At 33.0% G+C, this 18,554-nt stretch overlaps 3 protein-coding genes across 4 annotated transcripts; all 3 read left to right on the top strand.

Moving 5' to 3' along the window:
• Positions 1-735: 735 nt before the first annotated feature.
• LOC146908896 (Ribonuclease E inhibitor RraA/Dimethylmenaquinone methyltransferase) lies at positions 736-2,249 on the top strand. Its single transcript, XM_085726009.1, has 2 exons — positions 736-904; positions 1,559-2,249. The coding sequence occupies exon 2, from the start codon at positions 1,574-1,576 to the stop codon at positions 2,072-2,074; it is 501 nt and encodes a 166-aa protein (XP_085582135.1). The 5' UTR covers positions 736-904; positions 1,559-1,573; the 3' UTR covers positions 2,075-2,249.
• On the top strand, positions 736-6,450 carry LOC146908895 (Putative adipose-regulatory protein (Seipin)). Its single transcript, XM_085726007.1, has 3 exons — positions 736-904; positions 1,559-4,873; positions 5,592-6,450. Exons 2-3 carry the CDS (start codon positions 4,370-4,372, stop codon positions 6,288-6,290), a joined length of 1,203 nt encoding a protein of 400 aa, XP_085582133.1. The 5' UTR covers positions 736-904; positions 1,559-4,369; the 3' UTR covers positions 6,291-6,450.
• A 5,200-nt stretch (positions 6,451-11,650) lies between these two features.
• LOC146908894 (WRKY transcription factor SUSIBA2-like) lies at positions 11,651-16,523 on the top strand. 2 transcript variants are annotated; one of them, XM_085726006.1, is made up of 5 exons: positions 11,651-12,151; positions 12,873-13,121; positions 14,067-14,941; positions 15,038-15,196; positions 15,529-16,523. In XM_085726006.1, exons 1-5 carry the CDS (start codon positions 11,843-11,845, stop codon positions 16,256-16,258), a joined length of 2,322 nt encoding a protein of 773 aa, XP_085582132.1. In that variant the 5' UTR covers positions 11,651-11,842; the 3' UTR covers positions 16,259-16,523. The 2 variants fall into 2 exon arrangements, with proteins under 2 accessions (XP_085582132.1, XP_085582131.1); XM_085726005.1 differs by having other exon boundaries at positions 11,701-12,151; positions 14,067-15,196; positions 15,529-16,484.
• Positions 16,524-18,554: the final 2,031 nt, after the last annotated feature.

Here is an 18,554-nt window from a genome sequence, read left to right as displayed (position 1 = left end):
AGTTTCTAACTTTGTTAGCCAAAATAATTTCTAACGTTAAAATGCTCTGTGAACTCTGTCATATCAGTCTCTCAATATACTTATTTATTGTTACATCAGTTCTTATAAGAAAAGAGTTGTTATCAACACTGAATGATTATATTAACGTCAATGGCTGTCCTCGTGAGCTTAACTCAGTTGGTATTGACAATGCATAAAATATGCAAGGTCCGGGGTTCAAACCTTGACCACCACAAAAAAAAATATTAACGTCAATGACTATTTTGACTAACATAATGCATAATCAAAGACTGTTTTGAAAATTTGATAAATTGAGACACTACTGTAATTATTCATTACACCTTCATAAACGAAAAGAAAATTACTCTTCTTTTCAAAATTGATCATTCCCTTAACCCAACTAGAGTTAACTTTTGCTCGTTATTTTTTCAGCCAGAGTTAACTAAGATCAGTTCAATCACGTTTTAAGTCGGTTCAACTAATCTTAAAAGTGTCTGCAAAAGTTAACTCGCGCTAAAAAATGCCGAGCGGAAGTTAACTTTGAGTTACCGGATGAGTTAAGGGGATAAACCATTGTGAAAGGGCGAAGAGCATCTCTCAAACAAAAATGACTATTTACCGTATTTAAATGTTGTCTTTTTTTAATAATAAATTTGAAATAAAATAATTTAATTTAATAAAAAAATGAATAGTTCGTTTACTTTCCTTTATTTTCTTCTCTTCAAAGTGGGAGGTAGACATTTGTGCTGCTGAATGTTGATAACGTGACTTCTCTCTCTCTCTCTCTCTCTCCAGACTCTTTCAAAATCTGTTCGGACTCGGAGTATCAACTTCGCAATCAAACTCAACGTGACGCTTTCTTCCATTTTCATTCAAATTTGCAGATCCATTTTCTCATCCATCGGTATTTATATCTCTTATACAAATCATTTCATAGATCTCGATCGCGTGATTTTCCATTTTACAATTTCTAACTACTTGATTTTGTTTTGTTCTTATTTTCCTTTTCTTCTATATATTATTCACTCACCGTGACGTTAATTCTATCATAGTTCATATGAATTTATTATACCATATACTTTTCCTATATGTAAATGTAAGCTAGTTTGTATATCATATACATACATATGTAATTAAGTTTTTCCAATCAAATTGATTGAGTTTATTATTCTTTGCCTATGAAAATGTCTTTATTAAGTTTCTTAAATTAGAGATAAAACGTTATGATTTGCATGTTGTCATATCAATTATATGTTAAATTTATTGATTTCAAATTTCTATTATAAATAAAAACCAGGTGCGCTTTGCATGCACAGAAATACAATTTATACAAAGTATATAGTTGTGTATGAAATTGAAATAATTGAAATCAATCAAAAATGAGAAATTTGAGATACAAAAGTTAGTTTCGATTTGTACGAGAAGCTATTGTATTGCAGGATTCTTTTCGTATATTTTTCCTATGGGTTTCTTGATTTCTTTTCTTTTATCTAAATTTGATCGTAATCTTCAATTTCTTTTGTGAATCTGAAATTGTTTTTTATTTGTGGTGTTGCAGGTTCCTTGAAATAAAATGGCTCTGGTCACTACTGCCGAAGTGTGTGATGCGAACCCTCAGTTAATTTTGAGCGGGGAGCTTCGTGCCCTTCAACCAATTTTTCAGATTTATGGTCGAAGACAGGTCTTTTCCGGACCTATAGTTACGTTGAAGGTGTTTGAAGACAATGTCCTGGTTCGGGAGTTCCTCGAAGAGAAAGGCAATGGAAGAGTGCTCGTTGTGGATGGGGGTGCCAGTTTGCGCTGTGCAATATTGGGTGGTAATCCTGTAGTGCAAGCACAGAACAATGGATGGGCAGGTATCATTGTGAATGGATGTATAAGAGATGTGGATGAGATCAATGGTTGTGATATTGGGGTGAGAGCTCTTGGTTCTCATCCCATGAAAGCCAATAAGAAAGGTATGGGAGAAAAACATGTTCCCATAACTATTGCTGGGACAAGGATCGGTGATGGGGAATGGCTTTATGCAGACACCGATGGAATTCTGATCTCTCGAACAGAGCTTTCTGTTTGATTTCAATTCATATGTAAGGCCTATATATTTATTATTGGCAGGCAAGACATATCATGGTGTAGTACTTTCTGTTTTTGTGTTCTTGACCCTAGTTTCCTAGCTTCCACAAAATTGCAACGCTATCAGTCTCCATGATAATGAAAGTAGTTTGGATTGTTTGTCCATTTTACACCAACTTAATCTCTGTTTTGAATTGCTGTCATGAGAACTAATTTTTTTTTTGTTTCCCTCTCCGCAATTGTGTTAATGGTTGCATCTGTTACTATGTTTGGAGAGATCCAAATGCAAAATACATACATGCCCATATTTTAATAAATGATGGTATTGTCTTTTGTTTGCCGTAGAATGATGTTGCAGTCTAGAAACTAAATGAAGGAAAGATCGGTATCAGTGCGTTATAAATTTGGTATGGTGCATCTCTCCTTGTCTCTTATTTCCACATAGCAGCATCGTAAGGATTTCTGATGGAACATTTTTAGATTTATCTTTCTAGATGACAAGCCTCTTAGAGTGAATTAGAGGTGAGGCATTTGTGTTATTTGCATGAGGTTGTAGGTTACCCGTTTCAGCTTCATTACTATACAGTAACAAAACGTTATGCATGAATTTATACTACATGAATTTGTATACGCTATAACTCATTTTGCTGATACATAAAAATTACACTCCTCTGTAAAGTCTATCTTCCCGCGACGCGAAATTATCTTACATATTACTAAAAAGTTGCAGTGGGGGGGAGGGGGGATTTGGCCCTGTGGTAAAGAATGTGGCAACGTGATTCTGCCTCTTAAGTCTAACTACTTTTGGACATGGAATAGGAAAGGTATCAAAGATGATGCTATGCATTGTGTTCTATGCATATTAAATATATGCCCCATTACGATTTACAGGGTAGAAAGTGAGTCACACTAACTATTTTTTATTCAAAACTGACTACTTTTGAAGGGCAGCCATTGTTGTCGGTTGTGCAGCTGTAAAATTCCCAAGCATGTCTCGTGCCTGATTCTCATACTGTACTATTTTTACTTTTTTTTGAAATGGCATACTGTACTATTTTTATATACTTGTGGGACAAGTGATCAATTGATCAGTCTCTTTTCAAGTTATCCATCCATTCATAAGAAATATATGAAATGAGGTGTCACAATCATGTTGAAGGTAGTAAAAAATCTAATTGTGTGCTGAGAGTGACTTGGATCAATGTTTCTTCTAATGGACATTTATCTCGTGCCATCACATGCTTCATGTCATCATCACAACTATTGGTTTCAATTCTCAAGCATTGCGAAACTTTTTTGTACCATCATGGTTTAGGCACCACTTTTCTAAAGTATTGTCCTTATATGAGCTCTTAGGTTTTGTTTAAAAGGGCACCCTAATGGGTTGAGAAAAGTGAATGTTTTATTAACTATTTTTAGCCTGAGACTTTTTTGGTGTACCAAAATACAAGATATTTGATGAAATGCATGACAAGCTTGCAGTCTGGAACTCCATCACTAGAACTTGCTGTGATGAAAATGCACGCAAGATGTGGTAAATGGAATTGTTGATAAGGGTTCGCTTTGTTGAACATCCTTGATTGATGTTAATGCTCTGGTTAATATGCCAAAGGACTCTCTTTAAGCTGATGACAATGATAAGAGTGTGTTAGGATTTGGCGACAATTTTTGGTGTGGTTTGTGGTTCAAATTTAGAACTGTTTATCCAAACTGTTGTGATTGATCTCTGCCTGAAATGTTAGAAGAGAAGAGCTTTTAATCATATGCAGGAAATTGAAAAATAAAAAAAAGTGAATCTGATGGGGCACTATAATTTCAGGATATTTTTGTTTCTGATAAAATTATTGCAGCAAACTGATCATGTGCTGATTATGTCCATGGAGCAGATAATAGTGTCATTCATCTTGCAGCTTCAATGGATAGATATATAATCATGTGAATCTATTTTTTTTTTTTTATGAAAGGCTTTTACCAAAAAAGCCCAAAACTCAACATTGAAGCCCAGAGAAAAAGCCAACTTGGCTAGAGTGCTAGACCCAGTAAAGATATATCTAATCAACTAAAATAGAAAAACCATGCAAGTATATCAATATGTTTCTCTTTCTCATGCAAATTGCCAATTTGCCACGGCATCTTGGTCTTGTTCTCATGCAAAAGACACGTGTTCTGTTCTGCCACAGCATGCAACAACACTGCATCTGTCTCATGCCTCTTATTAATTTTTATTAATTTCTCCCTCTCAAGTCTAAACTGCAGTTTTAGCTATCTTATCTATGAAACTTAACTATCCATCTCCATGGGGGAAAACCAAAAAGACTCATTTGTTTTGCCTACACCAGCAGACTTACTCTACAATAGCATGGCCTCTGTCTTTTCCCCTTTCTACTCTCTTTTGACAGTGACATCTGAGTCCTACCATCATGATGGGCAAACCAAAGACAATGCTCCTTCACAAATAGCTTATGGTAGCATAGTTTTGCTTAAGAAACTGGGACTTTGTTTTCTGAGTGCTGCATATGTGTGTATGATTCTGTCCTTTGTTCTGATTCTGGCTTCTGTGGTGGGAGTTGGGTTGGTTCGGTTTTGGGTGGAGGAACCTGTCATTGTTAATGAAAGTTTGTATTTTGATTACACTGATGCTCATCCTACAGCTGTATTTTCATTTAATGGTGGAGTTAGTGCTGCTTGGGGTTATATTAATAAAAAGCATATACGTGTTCCAGTTGGTCACACATTTTCTGTTTCTTTGTCCCTCTTGATGCCTGAATCTGACTTCAATAGAGAGCTTGGGGTGTTTCAGGTATGCCTTTTTGTCTCTCAGATTTCATTGAACTACACATGTGAGTTGTGATATGGTTTTTGAATGAATTTGTCCAATTTAGTGCCAATAGAATGAGAGGAGAATGCAATTTTGTGTAAAATGACACCTGTTAAAGAAAATGCCAACAACTATAGGGAAGATGTTCTTGTTATAATAAGTTTCCTTTTTTAGGGAGTTTTCTTTGAAATTTTCATTCGGATGGACATGCAGGTAGATACATATGTTTTAGATTCCTTGGACATGCTTGATTTCATGCAATTTATAACATAATTATTGTTTGTCATTAATTGGTAGGTCCTGAATGCTGATAATTACCTCCTGAGTAATGTGTCAAGGGAACTATCTTATGATTCTGCTAATAATAACTATGCCATTTACTTGCTTTTTCTTTATTAAATGAATGAATGAATTGTAAAATTGATTCTAAGCAAAGGCGAGTTGAATGTAAAAGTGATTATGTTGGTATATATTTACATAAAAGTGAGTTGAACTAATTGAAGTTAGAATTTGGAGCTTTTACCTCTAGAATTGATGAATCAATTGGATATGATTATTTTAAAGTCTTGTTTTAAATTGTGTAACAAGGAGAATATAGAAAAAAAGAAACAAAAACAAATGTGATCAATGATTACAACTAACATGTAGAAACTTGACACAGCTTCTTTTTCCTGAAGAGTTAATAAGATTTGTTTTGCAGCTGACAGCAGAACTCCTATCAGTAAACGGAAATGTGATAGCAAAATCAAGCCAACCATGCATGTTAAGGTTCCGAAGCTCACCAATTCGACTTGCAAGGACAGTTATGATGGGTGTGCCATTGGTGCTAGGAATCTCAGCTGAGACTCAGAAAATCAATGTAGAAATATTGAGGCACAAGGAACAAAATCAAAGAACCAATGCTATAAGAGTAACCCTGCATCCAAGAGCAGGAACTTCATCTCTTCCACAACTATACGAAGCCGAAATTGTTATAAACTCCCATTTACCTTGGGCTAAAGAGTTAATTCGGAATTGGAAGTGGACTTTCTATGTTTGGGTGTCATTATATGTGTACATTGTGCTACTTATGCTTCTCTTATATTGTTACAGGCCACTCATCTTTCTTGTCACACAAGATACTTTTAGTGAGCAAAGGGTGAGGGAAGTGATATGTGAAGAACATAAAGAATTACAACTTGGAGAATTATCAGGAGATGAGAGTGAGGTTTCTGAGTTGTTGAGGAAATGGAGACTCAGCAGAAGCAAGAGAAAGACTATCCTGACACATGGTAGTGTTGGTGTGCCAGAAAATATTGGCGAGGCTTCCAGTATTAGCATGACGACTACTAGAGAAGATGTAACCAGTGTTGCTGTTGAAGATGATGTTGAGGACTCTGAATCAGTGTGCATAGGTTAAAGGGTATATTTAGTTGCTTTGAAAATGGTTGATAAATTGCTTTTGGAGCATACTTTTTTAATTGTATAATAATATGATCAATGGTCAATTAGAAGTTTGTGTCTAAGCTGTGCCTGTATCTATGGTAAATAAAGTTAACATCTCACACGATGATTTAAGAGATTTTCGATCATATTTTAATTAAGTTGTGATATATTTTATTATTTATTGTCTTTTTGTTGTTAAAGTGCGGGTAATAAACGTGGGTACATGCTCTTGAGTGCGTATCACCAACGTCCCTCTTGGAAACCTTATGGATAGTTTTAGCTATTTTGTGTGAGAGGCACAAACTTTGTTTTGGGAATATAAGTTAAACACATTTTTTTATGAGAGGGAAAGAAAAAACACGAGAAAAACTAAGCAACTCGTTGCCTAAAATCCCAGAGGTATTTCATGATGTCGACATTTTTTTGCATCAAACTTGACCAACTATTTAGTACACTCGTTGTTTTCTCTTAAAGTATGATTCATGGAAACCAATCATTGTCTTCTTTTAAAGTATGATTCATGCAAACCAATCAAGGTAAAGTATGATTCATGGAAACCAATCAAGGAAGAGAGATGAACATTCTAATAAGGGAAATTAAAGTTGCACGAGGGTGGAAATCCTTATGTTGGACATCACTGAACAAGTCTAAAGTTGACTTGGAGTCGATTAACACATGTTGTTTTCAGATATTGGAAGACACAAAACCCAATTTCACCAAATAATGGGTCTTACTTTTTGATGAAGACGACGATCAAACCACTTATAACTTAAGCTAGTTGAATACTCACCATTAGAGGTGCCACTTCAAATTAGTTTATCCTCGAAGCCATGATCAAGAGTAAAGCTATGAATACAATCTCGATAAAAAGGAGGAAGTTGAGTATAAAGATTTTTGAAGTACCACACACCAGTATAAAAAATAGGGTTAAATATGTTTTTGGTCCCTATAAATATACCAACTTTTCGTTTTAGTCCCTCTAAAATTTTCCTTCAACTTTTAGTCCCTAAAAAATTTTTCATCTTCACTTTTGGTCCCTATTTTAAAGTAAACTCATATGTAGAATACATATTTTTGAATAAAATTTTGCAGAAAAATTCATAATATTATAAGAATCTCTCCAAAAAAAATTAGAATTTTTTAACAAAACATGAATTTAATATGAATTTTTATATTTTTGACGGTTACAAATTCATAATTAATATATGTTTTGTTAAAAAATTTTAATTTTTTGGGGGATTTTTTTTTACAATATTCTACACATTTCTGCACAATTTCATTAAAAAATACAAAATTTAACTTAAAAATAGGGACCAAAAGTAGTGATTGAAAATTTTATAGGGACTAAGAGTTGAAGAAAAATTTTAAAGGGACTAAAACGAAAAGTTGGTATATTTATAGGGACCACACACATATTTAACCCTAAAAAATATCACAAAAATGAAGATCAACATCATTGATATCAACAAAGGGAACCACGTTATTGATATCAACAAAGGGAACCACGTTACAAAGATAAATATTATCTATCCACTTATCATACCATATATATGACCTCTACCAACTCTGCATGTGAATCCTGGCCCAAAGGATGTCCACAATCTTGGTAATAGCACGTCAAATACATGCATCTTCAAGGAGTATGTAAAATATGAGCATTAGTCAAATATTTAGACGTTAACATTTGAACCCAAAGCTTGTGAAGTTGGTGTAATATGTCACAAATGTATTTGCCAAATAAGGAAATGTTAGAGTTTCTAGTTGTGCGACCCCATGAGATTTGGGTTTGGTAATATTCTTTCAATTGGCCCAATGGCCAGAATGTTTTCCCCTAATGTCTTCAATTTAGCCATACTTTTCACCTTGGTAAGTATCTTGGTTTCCCTATACTTACCGTTAAGTTAAACACATTTTAGTGTCACTAAGACATCGGGTCTGTTTGGTAAACACCAAAAAAGAGCTTTTAGCTCTTAACTTCTAGCTTATAAGCTCATTTGACAAAAATAGCTCTGTTTGGTAACAATTTTTGACCATGAGCTTATAGCTTATTTCACGAGTTTATAAGCTATTTTTCAGAAGCTATTCTAAGTAGCGTTTGAGCTTATAGCTTATAGCTTCTCATATTTTCTTCCACTTTTACCCCTATTGTTTTATCTAAAATCCATTTTTACCCTTTTATTATAATTTAATTCAAACCTACAATTCCCTAATATAAATCCCTCGTTTTTTTCCCTAATAAATATACATCCCTCGTTATAATTTTTTTTTAACAAATACATCCCTCGTTATTATTTATCTCACTTGTCTTATGTTGCTGACAATATATATACCTCCATTTATCTTTTGCCTTATGTTGCTGACAATATATACCTCCATTTATCTTCTTCTTTTTTTTTTGACAAAATACCTCCATTTATCTCTCTTGCCTTATGTTGTTGACAAAATATATATATACCTCAGTTGACAAAAAAGTATATATACCTCGTTATACTTAAATAAATTTTTTAGTGAATAAAATTTAATTTACAATATAAAAGATATATTAAATTTATAAATTTCAATTACTTTTTAAAAAACAAAATTGAATTAAGAATTCCTGAATATTTAAATATCAAGTTATATAAACTTTATATTTTGAATTAATAATACCCTTTTATGTCATTTTACATTTATCAGCTAGTTAAACCGTTAATTTTACCAAACACTTCAACTAGCTTATCAGTCATCAGTCATCAGCTAGCTTATCAGCTAATAGCTATCAGCTAGTTTATCAGCTAAAAACTATCAGCTATCTTATCAGCTATCTGCTATTTTTACCAAACAAGCCATCATTTTTCTATTAAAAAATTGCCTCTTTCAATTCCGTTAACAATGTTTGAATGGTAATTGTTAGAATTTATTCTTTTGATCATTAGTGATAGTATCTAGATTCTAGGCCACGGATGCTCCTTCACGTCCAATGAGAACAATGTGATAGCTTGGCGAATAAGTCATGACAGAACCTTCTATTACAGGTCGACTTATGAGCAGATTTTTCCCTATGCCTTGAAAAAATTATCATTTACCAAGCTAGAATTGTTTTTTCTTTAAGTACAAAAAGACCATGGTGTTTGAAGTGACACATAATGATAATAAGAAATCGCTTGAAAAGCGATTTCTAAAGACAATGAGTTATATGGAAATATGATTTATGATATAAGATTGTGACATAATTTAATTTATGTAGTTGATCCTAATAGTAGGATAATGTTTGAGTGCTATTTTTTGTCTTTTAATTTTTAATTCTTTTTGTTAGTGTTCTATTTGGCCAACACATTTTCAAATAAACACACATGAGAAATATATAGACCCAAGTTTTAATTCAGGAACCCAAATAAAATATTCTCACAACTAATTCAGGATCCCAAATAAAATATTCTCACAACCAAACCACTAGGTTATAACATCAGAGATAATGAATATTTTAATTAATAACTACTTAAACCTTTTAATTCTTTTCTTCTCATAGATAAATTTAATTTTTGTTTCGGTTTATATAATATATTTATAAATTGTTTCCTCTCATAACACTTTTTAATGTCTCTAGATATTTTTCTTTTCATGTTATGGTACAAATGCCCTAAGAGCACTTTATTAAACATTCAAAAAGAGCAAATAATGTGCTCGCTCCAGTCACATTTATAAGCAAAAAACAAATTTTTAAATTTATTAAATAATTAATGTATCTGGTCACATTTATGTCGAATACATTAGTTATTCAATGTACTTAACAAGTTGTTTTTTTTTCTTATATGTTAAATACATTAAGTTTTATGTGAAAAAGTTCGTTTTTAAAGTTTTAATGTGTTGGACACACAATTCTCAAATAAAATTATTTCTTTAGATTTCTTAACAAATGCCCTTACCATCCCAATGGAAGGGTCTCTTTATTTGAAGACCCAGAACCAATGAGGTACCTCATTGAATACTTATTGAGCATCTCATTTAAACACCTCAATTTTAAGTGGGGCACATAATATTTTCATTAAGATAATGATTGCAATATGTGTGTTTTATTAATAGGATCATTTAAAACTTTTATTAGAGATGCTGGATTGGACTCATTGAGTGCTTATTAAATACTGTTATTAAATTTTTTTAAATAAACAACGTATACACGTGATACCTATTTAAATACTAAAAAAATAATTATCTCCATCGTAGATTCTCGACACTTGTTATCATTCTCTTTTCTTAATATACTTTTAGCTTATATGAAAAAAGTATATTCAAAAAAATTTGTACAGTGTTTTTGGTCAACAAAATTTTCTGTAAAGTCTATGTATTAATTATATTTTAACTATTGAAATAAGCTTATATGAAAAAAGTATATTCAAAATAATCTGTACAGTGATTTTGGTCAACAAAATTTTCTGTAAAGTCCATGTATTAATTATATTTTAACTATTGAAATAATTAAGCTTATTAAAAAAATACTTTACTTAAATAAACTTATTCCGTAATGTGTTTTTGACTAAATTAATAATTAACCTTATTAGTAGTTATATTTTATATTTTTTTTTGGTGGAATATTTTATTTACTTTTAATACATAGAAAGTATTACATATGACAAGTTGTATATATTTTATTTACCCTTAAAATTTTTCAATTATAATTTTATAGTAAAGTGATTTGCCTTATTAAAAAGATCAGAAGAATTTGACCAAAAAAAAAGGTGAGAAGAATCTACCCAGAAAAACTTAGAATAAAATCCTGAATATTTTTTTGACAAAAGAATAAAATGCTGAATATTAAAAGTTATTTATATAGATAGAGTTTAATTTATTTTTTGACAAAAGATAGAATTCAATTATTGTTTTTGGAGAAAAGTTAGTTGTCGAATTATATTTGATGATTTATTTATTTTACAAAGTGTTGTTTTCATTCCACATTTTGTTAGAGGTTGTTATGATTTGTAAAAAATTGAGAGACTAATGGTTAAATTTCCTTTAAATAAGGATAAGGTTGTTTTGAAAGATAGAGAACACTTTTTTTTTTCTTTTTGTTTTAGTGAAATTAATTAAGCCGAAAAATTTGCTTAATCTCTCCTCATATCGAACACCACGTACACATGCATATTAAACCATTAAACACCACAGCAACAAGTGAAACAAAAATTTGCTTGTTGTTATGAAAAACACCATCTAAACCGTACATATTAAACCATTAAACCATCACGTGTAAATATAATTTACTTGTGTGGTTGAAATTATTATTATTTTTCTTAATTTATAGTATGTATTTAATACGTGTGAAATGACTATATATTTATGTATGTTTTGAGGTGCCATGTTGTGTGTGTTGTATGGAGTGAAAAGGAGATTTGCATTGCAGAATAAGCTTTAAATTCTCAGTTTCATTGGTTTCAGCTCCACTCCTATGGAGCTTTGGAGCTGAACCTCACCATCAACATTGACATAATAACAACGTCAAAATTCTCTGTTTTTCTTAGTTGAGTTTCACTGTAACAACCACCCACACACAAAATGGAACAAGATAACAACAACAACAATAACATCAAAAATAACATCAACAACAAAAACAACGAAAACAAAAATGGGGGTGATGAAATCAACAATGTTTCTGATGCAAAAGATACAAAGTTTGTCGATTTTTCACCAAAAAGAAGCATAGCTGAGAGAAGGGGTTTCAATAAAATCAACGCAGGGCTTATCAGTTTTGGTGCAACAACCCCTTTGGTTTCTCCTGCAACTCGATCACCATGTCTCACAATACCACCTGGGATTAGTCCCACCGCATTGCTTGAATCCCCCATCATGCTTCCTAATTCTCAGGTATAGCTATGATCCCACATCTCATTTTCATTTTTACAATATTAGACTAGTGAATTAATCATCATTTTTGTCATCGAAATTGTATACCTTGGTTAATTTAGTCACTCAAATTTACGAAATTGTAAATTAGTTCTTGAAGTTGAAGGTTGTCAAGTAAGGCATTCTCTGTCATTTAACAATTTATGATGAGTTGCCTCGTTGCTTAGGTCACGTTGAGCTCTGATATTTGTTCCTACAAATTTCATTGATCTCATTTGCTATCTAAATTTATCCAAGTTGATTTGATTCGAGTAAACTGATTGACGATCTTCAATTTTAGTGACTAATTTGTCATCTCGTAACGATAGATATTAAATTGTTTAACTCTTATAATTTTGATGATCGCACACTTACAAATGTTTTTTCTTTTCAATGTTTGATTTTCATGTGTGTAGTGGTTGGCTAATTTAGTTACTCAAATTTATGAAATTGCAATTATGTTCTGAAGTTGAAGATCATCAATCAAGTAATTCCCCAATATATGTTTAAGAACTTCCTTGATTTCTATTTTTGCAATCCAAATTTTTAGAATTGATTGAATTCGACTACATTGATTGAAAAACATTAATCTTGTGACAAAATTGTTATTGTATAATTATTGAGACCAAATTGCCATTCTTTACAATTTTGAGGATAAAAAACGAAATTTACTCATTTCAATGGTTGTTTTTTTGTGTTTTAGGCCATGCCATCTCCCACCACTGGGAGTTTCGCCATGCTTCCACCTCTCACCGATAAAGGATCAATGCTCACTTCTGTCAAACATGAACAAGAGAACGTGGATGTGCCTACCACCTTCACTTCTGTCAAACATGAACAAAAGAATGTGGATGTGCCTACCGCCTCCGATTTTGCTGCCTCTTTCAATTTCAAGCATCAAGCCAACTTGGATGCTGATTCTTTATCTCCATATTTTGCTTCTCTAAATCAGGTGCCTTATGTATTTTAATTGTTATTAAACAAAAACAATGGACTGTATTGTGTTTTTTACTTTTTATCATGGGTCTGTCAAGATTTTTTCTCAAATTTTGATGCTTGGTGTTATTACATCATATATATGTCCTATGTTGTTACTCGCATATCGCTGAAAATCACAATTTGTTCAAATTCCAATATGTTACTATGACATCACTATAGCTGTTATTTGACAATCCTTTGTACTAAATAGCATATCGAACAACAATAACATTTTTTTTTTCAAATTCCGCTATGCTATAGCGGCACGATAGCCACTAGTTGAAAACACACTAAATAGTTGAGCATATGTTTGCTTCCACAACCTGGAACCCCAGACTCACACGTTTGGATTACCACATAGTAGTTATTTTTGGCTTCCAAAGCCTAAAATTGATTCCAACCCCCAAATCAATTCTCCCCAAAAGCTTACATTTCTAGCTTTTTCGGTGACATGAAATCAAGTCTCATTTTTTTTAAAGTAGCCAACACACACAATCAAAAACTTGATCCAAACTATCCAAACAAGTCACTTTTTTTCGTGAATATAATACAAATCATTTTATATTCAACTACTTTCAACATAAATCAATTCAATCAAAATCAATTTTTGTCACCACAAAACCAAACACAATTTGTGAAGAATAAGGAGTACACTTTTGTGACTGTGTCAGTTAAGCGTTTTAGACATAGTTGATAGGTGGTAAGCTTTATAGGCATAGTTTTTGAACAATAGACCTAGCCAGCCATCAACTTGAAAAATTTAAACATGAAGATGATAATACCAAATTTAAACAAATATCCATTCAGTCTGTCTAACTTCTACTTGTTAACTCAGCCTAAGCTATATTTTTCTCATACATTGTCCAAGATATGAAAGCTTTCTTACTAAGTGATATTTTCATTACCTTGAATTCACCAGGTTTCTAATAATCGCCACATGATGAATGGAGGCCATAGAGACAGCCAAATGCTTGTCCAAGGTCAACAGCTGTTAGATTTTTCATTCCCACAAGGTTTTTCAAGTGACTATTTAGCTAGAAATAGTGGAGTCCATTTCTACAATGATGTGAAAATGGTAGATGATGTGATTGTCAACACCAATAATGTTGACATACCAATATCTCGTTCCGAAGAAGCTAGCGATGAAAGCACTCTGCCTGAAAATTCTATCCACAGCGAGGATATCGGACAACATCATGTCTTAGAAGCAGAACAGAAAGAGATGTCTCATGCAGCAGGAGCAAAGACCTCAGAGGATGGTTATAATTGGAGAAAATATGGCCAAAAACAAGTAAAAGGTAGTGAATATCCGAGAAGCTACTACAAATGTACTCAGTCTAATTGTCAGGTCAAGAAAAAGGTGGAAAGATCACACGATGGCCACATAACGGAAATTATTTACAAGGGTAATCATAACCATGCAAAACCACATTCAAGTCGTCGAGGATCAGTACCTTCTAGTGATGAGATGTCAGAAAATGCTGAAGCCAATGAAACATGTGATAGAGTTGATGCTGATTCGGTATGGGGAAACATTCAGTCACGGGGAAAAGATGCAAAACACAATCCGGAACGGAAGCCTGATGGTCAAGAAAGGACATCCCCGCCTTCTGGTGTGACCGAGCTTTCGGATCCTATGAAGAGACCTAGATCTCAAGGTATGTTTGAATCAGACAACACTCCGGAGCATTCTTCCGCACTTGCTAATCATGATGGTGATAAAGATGGAGCCACTCAAGCAGTCCTATCACCTGAAAACAATTCTGAAGATGCCGACTCAGAATCGAAAAGAAGGTACTGTACTTTATCTGATACTGTCTTCATGCTGGCATTGGCAATACAAATTGAGGGACAGTCTATGTATGTTGTTGGTTTAATTTTCTGTTGCAGGAAGAAGGAGAGCTACCCGGTTGAAACAATGGTGCCTCCGAGGGCTGTTCGTGAGCCACGAGTGGTAGTCCAAATTGAGAGTGACATCGACATACTTGATGATGGTTATCGCTGGCGAAAGTATGGACAGAAGGTTGTCAAAGGGAATCCAAACCCAAGGTAGTCATACTGCTTTTTCTTTATGCATCTGCAGGTCTGTTTAGAAGGAAATACTGTCAATGTTGCGAAATTTGAACAAGTGGCTATTGTTTGTGATATGCTAATTAGTACAAAATATTTTCAAATAGTGTCTATAGCGGCATTATAGCACTGCTGGCTGCTGCGTAGCAGAAATTGAACAAACTTCCGTTTCTTGGAACCAGCGATTGACAACATTGAAAGCAATGCTTATAATTGTATCAAGATATTACGATAAATAGTATTCATGCATTTTTTTTACTTGAGTCTATAAGCTAGTAGGCATATAACATTTTCTTGTCCATCTCTTCTAGGAGCTACTACAAATGCACAAGTGCTGGATGTACTGTAAGGAAACATGTGGAAAGGGCTTCACACAATCTAAAGTATGTTCTTACAACTTACGAGGGAAAACATAACCACGAGGTTCCCGCTGCTAGAAATAACAATCATATAAGCTCAAGTGATGTTGGTTTATCTTCTACTTGTGCTAATGTCATACCTGGGAGTGCCGTTATCCCGAAATCTGAAACTCATCAAACTCTTCCATCTCATTTTGATAGAAAACCTGATTTTAGCAATGATTTCCTGAGATCAAGTTTGATGGGAAGTTTCAGTAATGATATGAAGTTTGGACCTTCCTCCATATCTCAAATGAATTACTCTTCCTTGAATAATATCGTACCTTATGGCGCCTACGGAACGAGCCCTGACCATGTTGCTGTGCCTCAAACCGGACCTATTGCTTCAATGTTCCCTGAATTTCAAATGCCACTACCGCTGAATCTTCCCTCGTCTGGAAATTATTCTCTAGCTGGAATTAATTTTAATTATGCAAGACCTATAAGTTCTATCCAGTCTTATCTTTCAGAACAGCAGTTGAGGGATACGGATACAGGATTCCTAAGGCCTAAACAGGAGGTGAAGGAAGAATCTTCATATGCTGCATGTGCACCCTCTCTTGATCATGCTAGTACCTCACTCACTCCACCATCACCATCACAATCCATCTGTCAAAGTGTCATGCAAAATTTCCCTTCATAATCTCATTTTTACAGCTATTAGCAACAACAAGTTCTCTTGGTTTTCTTAGTTTTGGAAGATCTTTAGCCAATCATTATCATTTTAAATTTTCTAGATACTCATTGAAACACACTGTAGTGTCTTTATACAATTTCCATACCAATATTATGGTAGGTTAATCTCGTTTGTCATATCACTGTAGTGTATTTATTGAAACAATCGAACAAAGTATGGTGTCCTTCGCTTACCAGTACTTGTAACTAGTTATTGGTAGGTGATTTTGTTACTTGAAGAGTATCTATATTATTGGACAAAATGAAAGATGGTACCTATTTAGTTGCTCATGGCAACCAACATCACTACAATACAATTGAAAAACATACGATAGAGAGTACAAGAGGAGGATGAAGATCATCTGCCTTGAAGCTCCTTATGCTTGACCCTTGCCTTGTACCGCCAACCTTATGAATGAATAAAAGTTTGTGCAAGGGTCTCTATTTATAGTGTATAATAACATCGGGATTAAGAGAATGAAAATATGGTTTTCTTCACAAAAAACGGCTTGGAAAACAAGCAAACAACACTCCCTGCCCGTGTCCATGCGCATGGCGCATGACTTGGTGCGCAGGGGTGCATGAGGCAGCAAGGAATGTTGTCTCATGCACAAGGGCGCATGGTTCCGTGCGCAGGGGCGCATGAGGCGACACCTCCTGTGCGAATTCTACAATTTTCGACCATTTTTCAGGCTTTCTTCCGTCATGTGATGCCTTTGAATTTCAAACAAATTTTATTCACTTGTATTGTATTGTATTCAAATACCTTCTAAGAACCATTGAATTTCAATCTTCATATCTTCGATCCTTCACGTGATGTCCTGCCGATTTACATGATTTCTCACTAAAAAGACTCAAAACACCTATTGAGTTGCATGATTTAGGATAAAAGTGAATTACAACAAGTCGAATGAAAACAATACAAAAAGTTCCTCAAACCATTGACAACTCTTCTAATTGACTTATAATTTACCTTCAAATGCAAAGAATTACACTAGAAACATAGCAAAAAACATCATATGTTATTCCATCTTCATGTACCAACACTACATCCAATATTGACTAAATTACTCCACCACACCGAACCCCTCTTCCCCTCTGTGTGTAAAAAAAGCAGCATCCCCAACCATTGTTGCCCACACTCTAAACTAGAAACTACCACACTCCTCGTTCAACATCCACCACCATTTACTTAACAATGCTATATTAAATTCTCTTAACCGTCCAACCTCCAAACCTCCTTTCTCCTTATTCGAGAAGACCGTATCCCATTTTATCCGAGAGATTTATCCTCCTCCACCCCCCACACGCCCGGGATAAAGGAAAGGAATGTGCCCAATTTTACTCTATTAGAATTGCTCTTGTTATTATTTAAAAGATAAATAAATAAACTCAAGTTTTTCAAAAAAACTCAATTTATCTGAATACAAACATTGAAATAGTTGTTACTAAATATTATAAAGTGACAGACTAAAAATATGCTAAAATATTACAAAATGACATTAATTTATCCCGTACTTTTTTATGGACCATTGACAAATGTTTGTACTTTTTATATAAATTTATAAATAATAAATATATATTTCATGCATGAATTTTAAATTAAATTATAATTATAATTATAATTACTCTTATTATTATGTAAAAGTACAGGAAAAACTCAATATAACTAATTTAGTAACATTTGAGGGTTGTTGATAAATATTACTAAGTGATAGACTAAAAATATGTCAAAAATATTGGAAAATGATAAAGATGATTTAATGTTTTGAAAAAAAGATAAAGATGATGTTAACGTGTAGGTGTTTTTTTTTTATATATATCATTGAGAAATATTTGTCACTTTATTTATATAAATTTATAAATAATAAATATGGATCCCATCCATGATTTTTGTGTTAAATTATAATTACTATATTAGAATTATTGTTGTTATTATTTAGAAGATACATAAAAAAAAACTTATTTACTAATTAAATAATGACCGACATTTGTCCTGTGTATGAATTGTACAACTATATTATCTAGTGACTCATTGATTAGTGAATAACATTTATCTTATGTTTTTTATAGCCATACCTCTAAAGGATACAATAATTAATAATCTATAATAATAAAAAAAATATATAATATGACATTAAGATAAGCAAAAAAGAGAGGCAAATTATTTTTATTAAAGAAGCAATCTTAAATATATGTAATTTTTTAAAAAGTAGTTTGTATGCCTGTTAATATTAATCTCGTTTATAATTTGTAAGAGAGAA

This window comes from Medicago sativa, chromosome 7 (genome assembly GCF_051527215.1).
Source record: "Medicago sativa cultivar Bolivia chromosome 7, Bolivia_mono, whole genome shotgun sequence".
NCBI classification, from domain to species: domain Eukaryota; kingdom Viridiplantae; phylum Streptophyta; class Magnoliopsida; order Fabales; family Fabaceae; genus Medicago; species Medicago sativa.
Note: the sequence above shows the minus strand (reverse complement) of the source record. Positions and strands in the feature narration are given on the sequence as shown.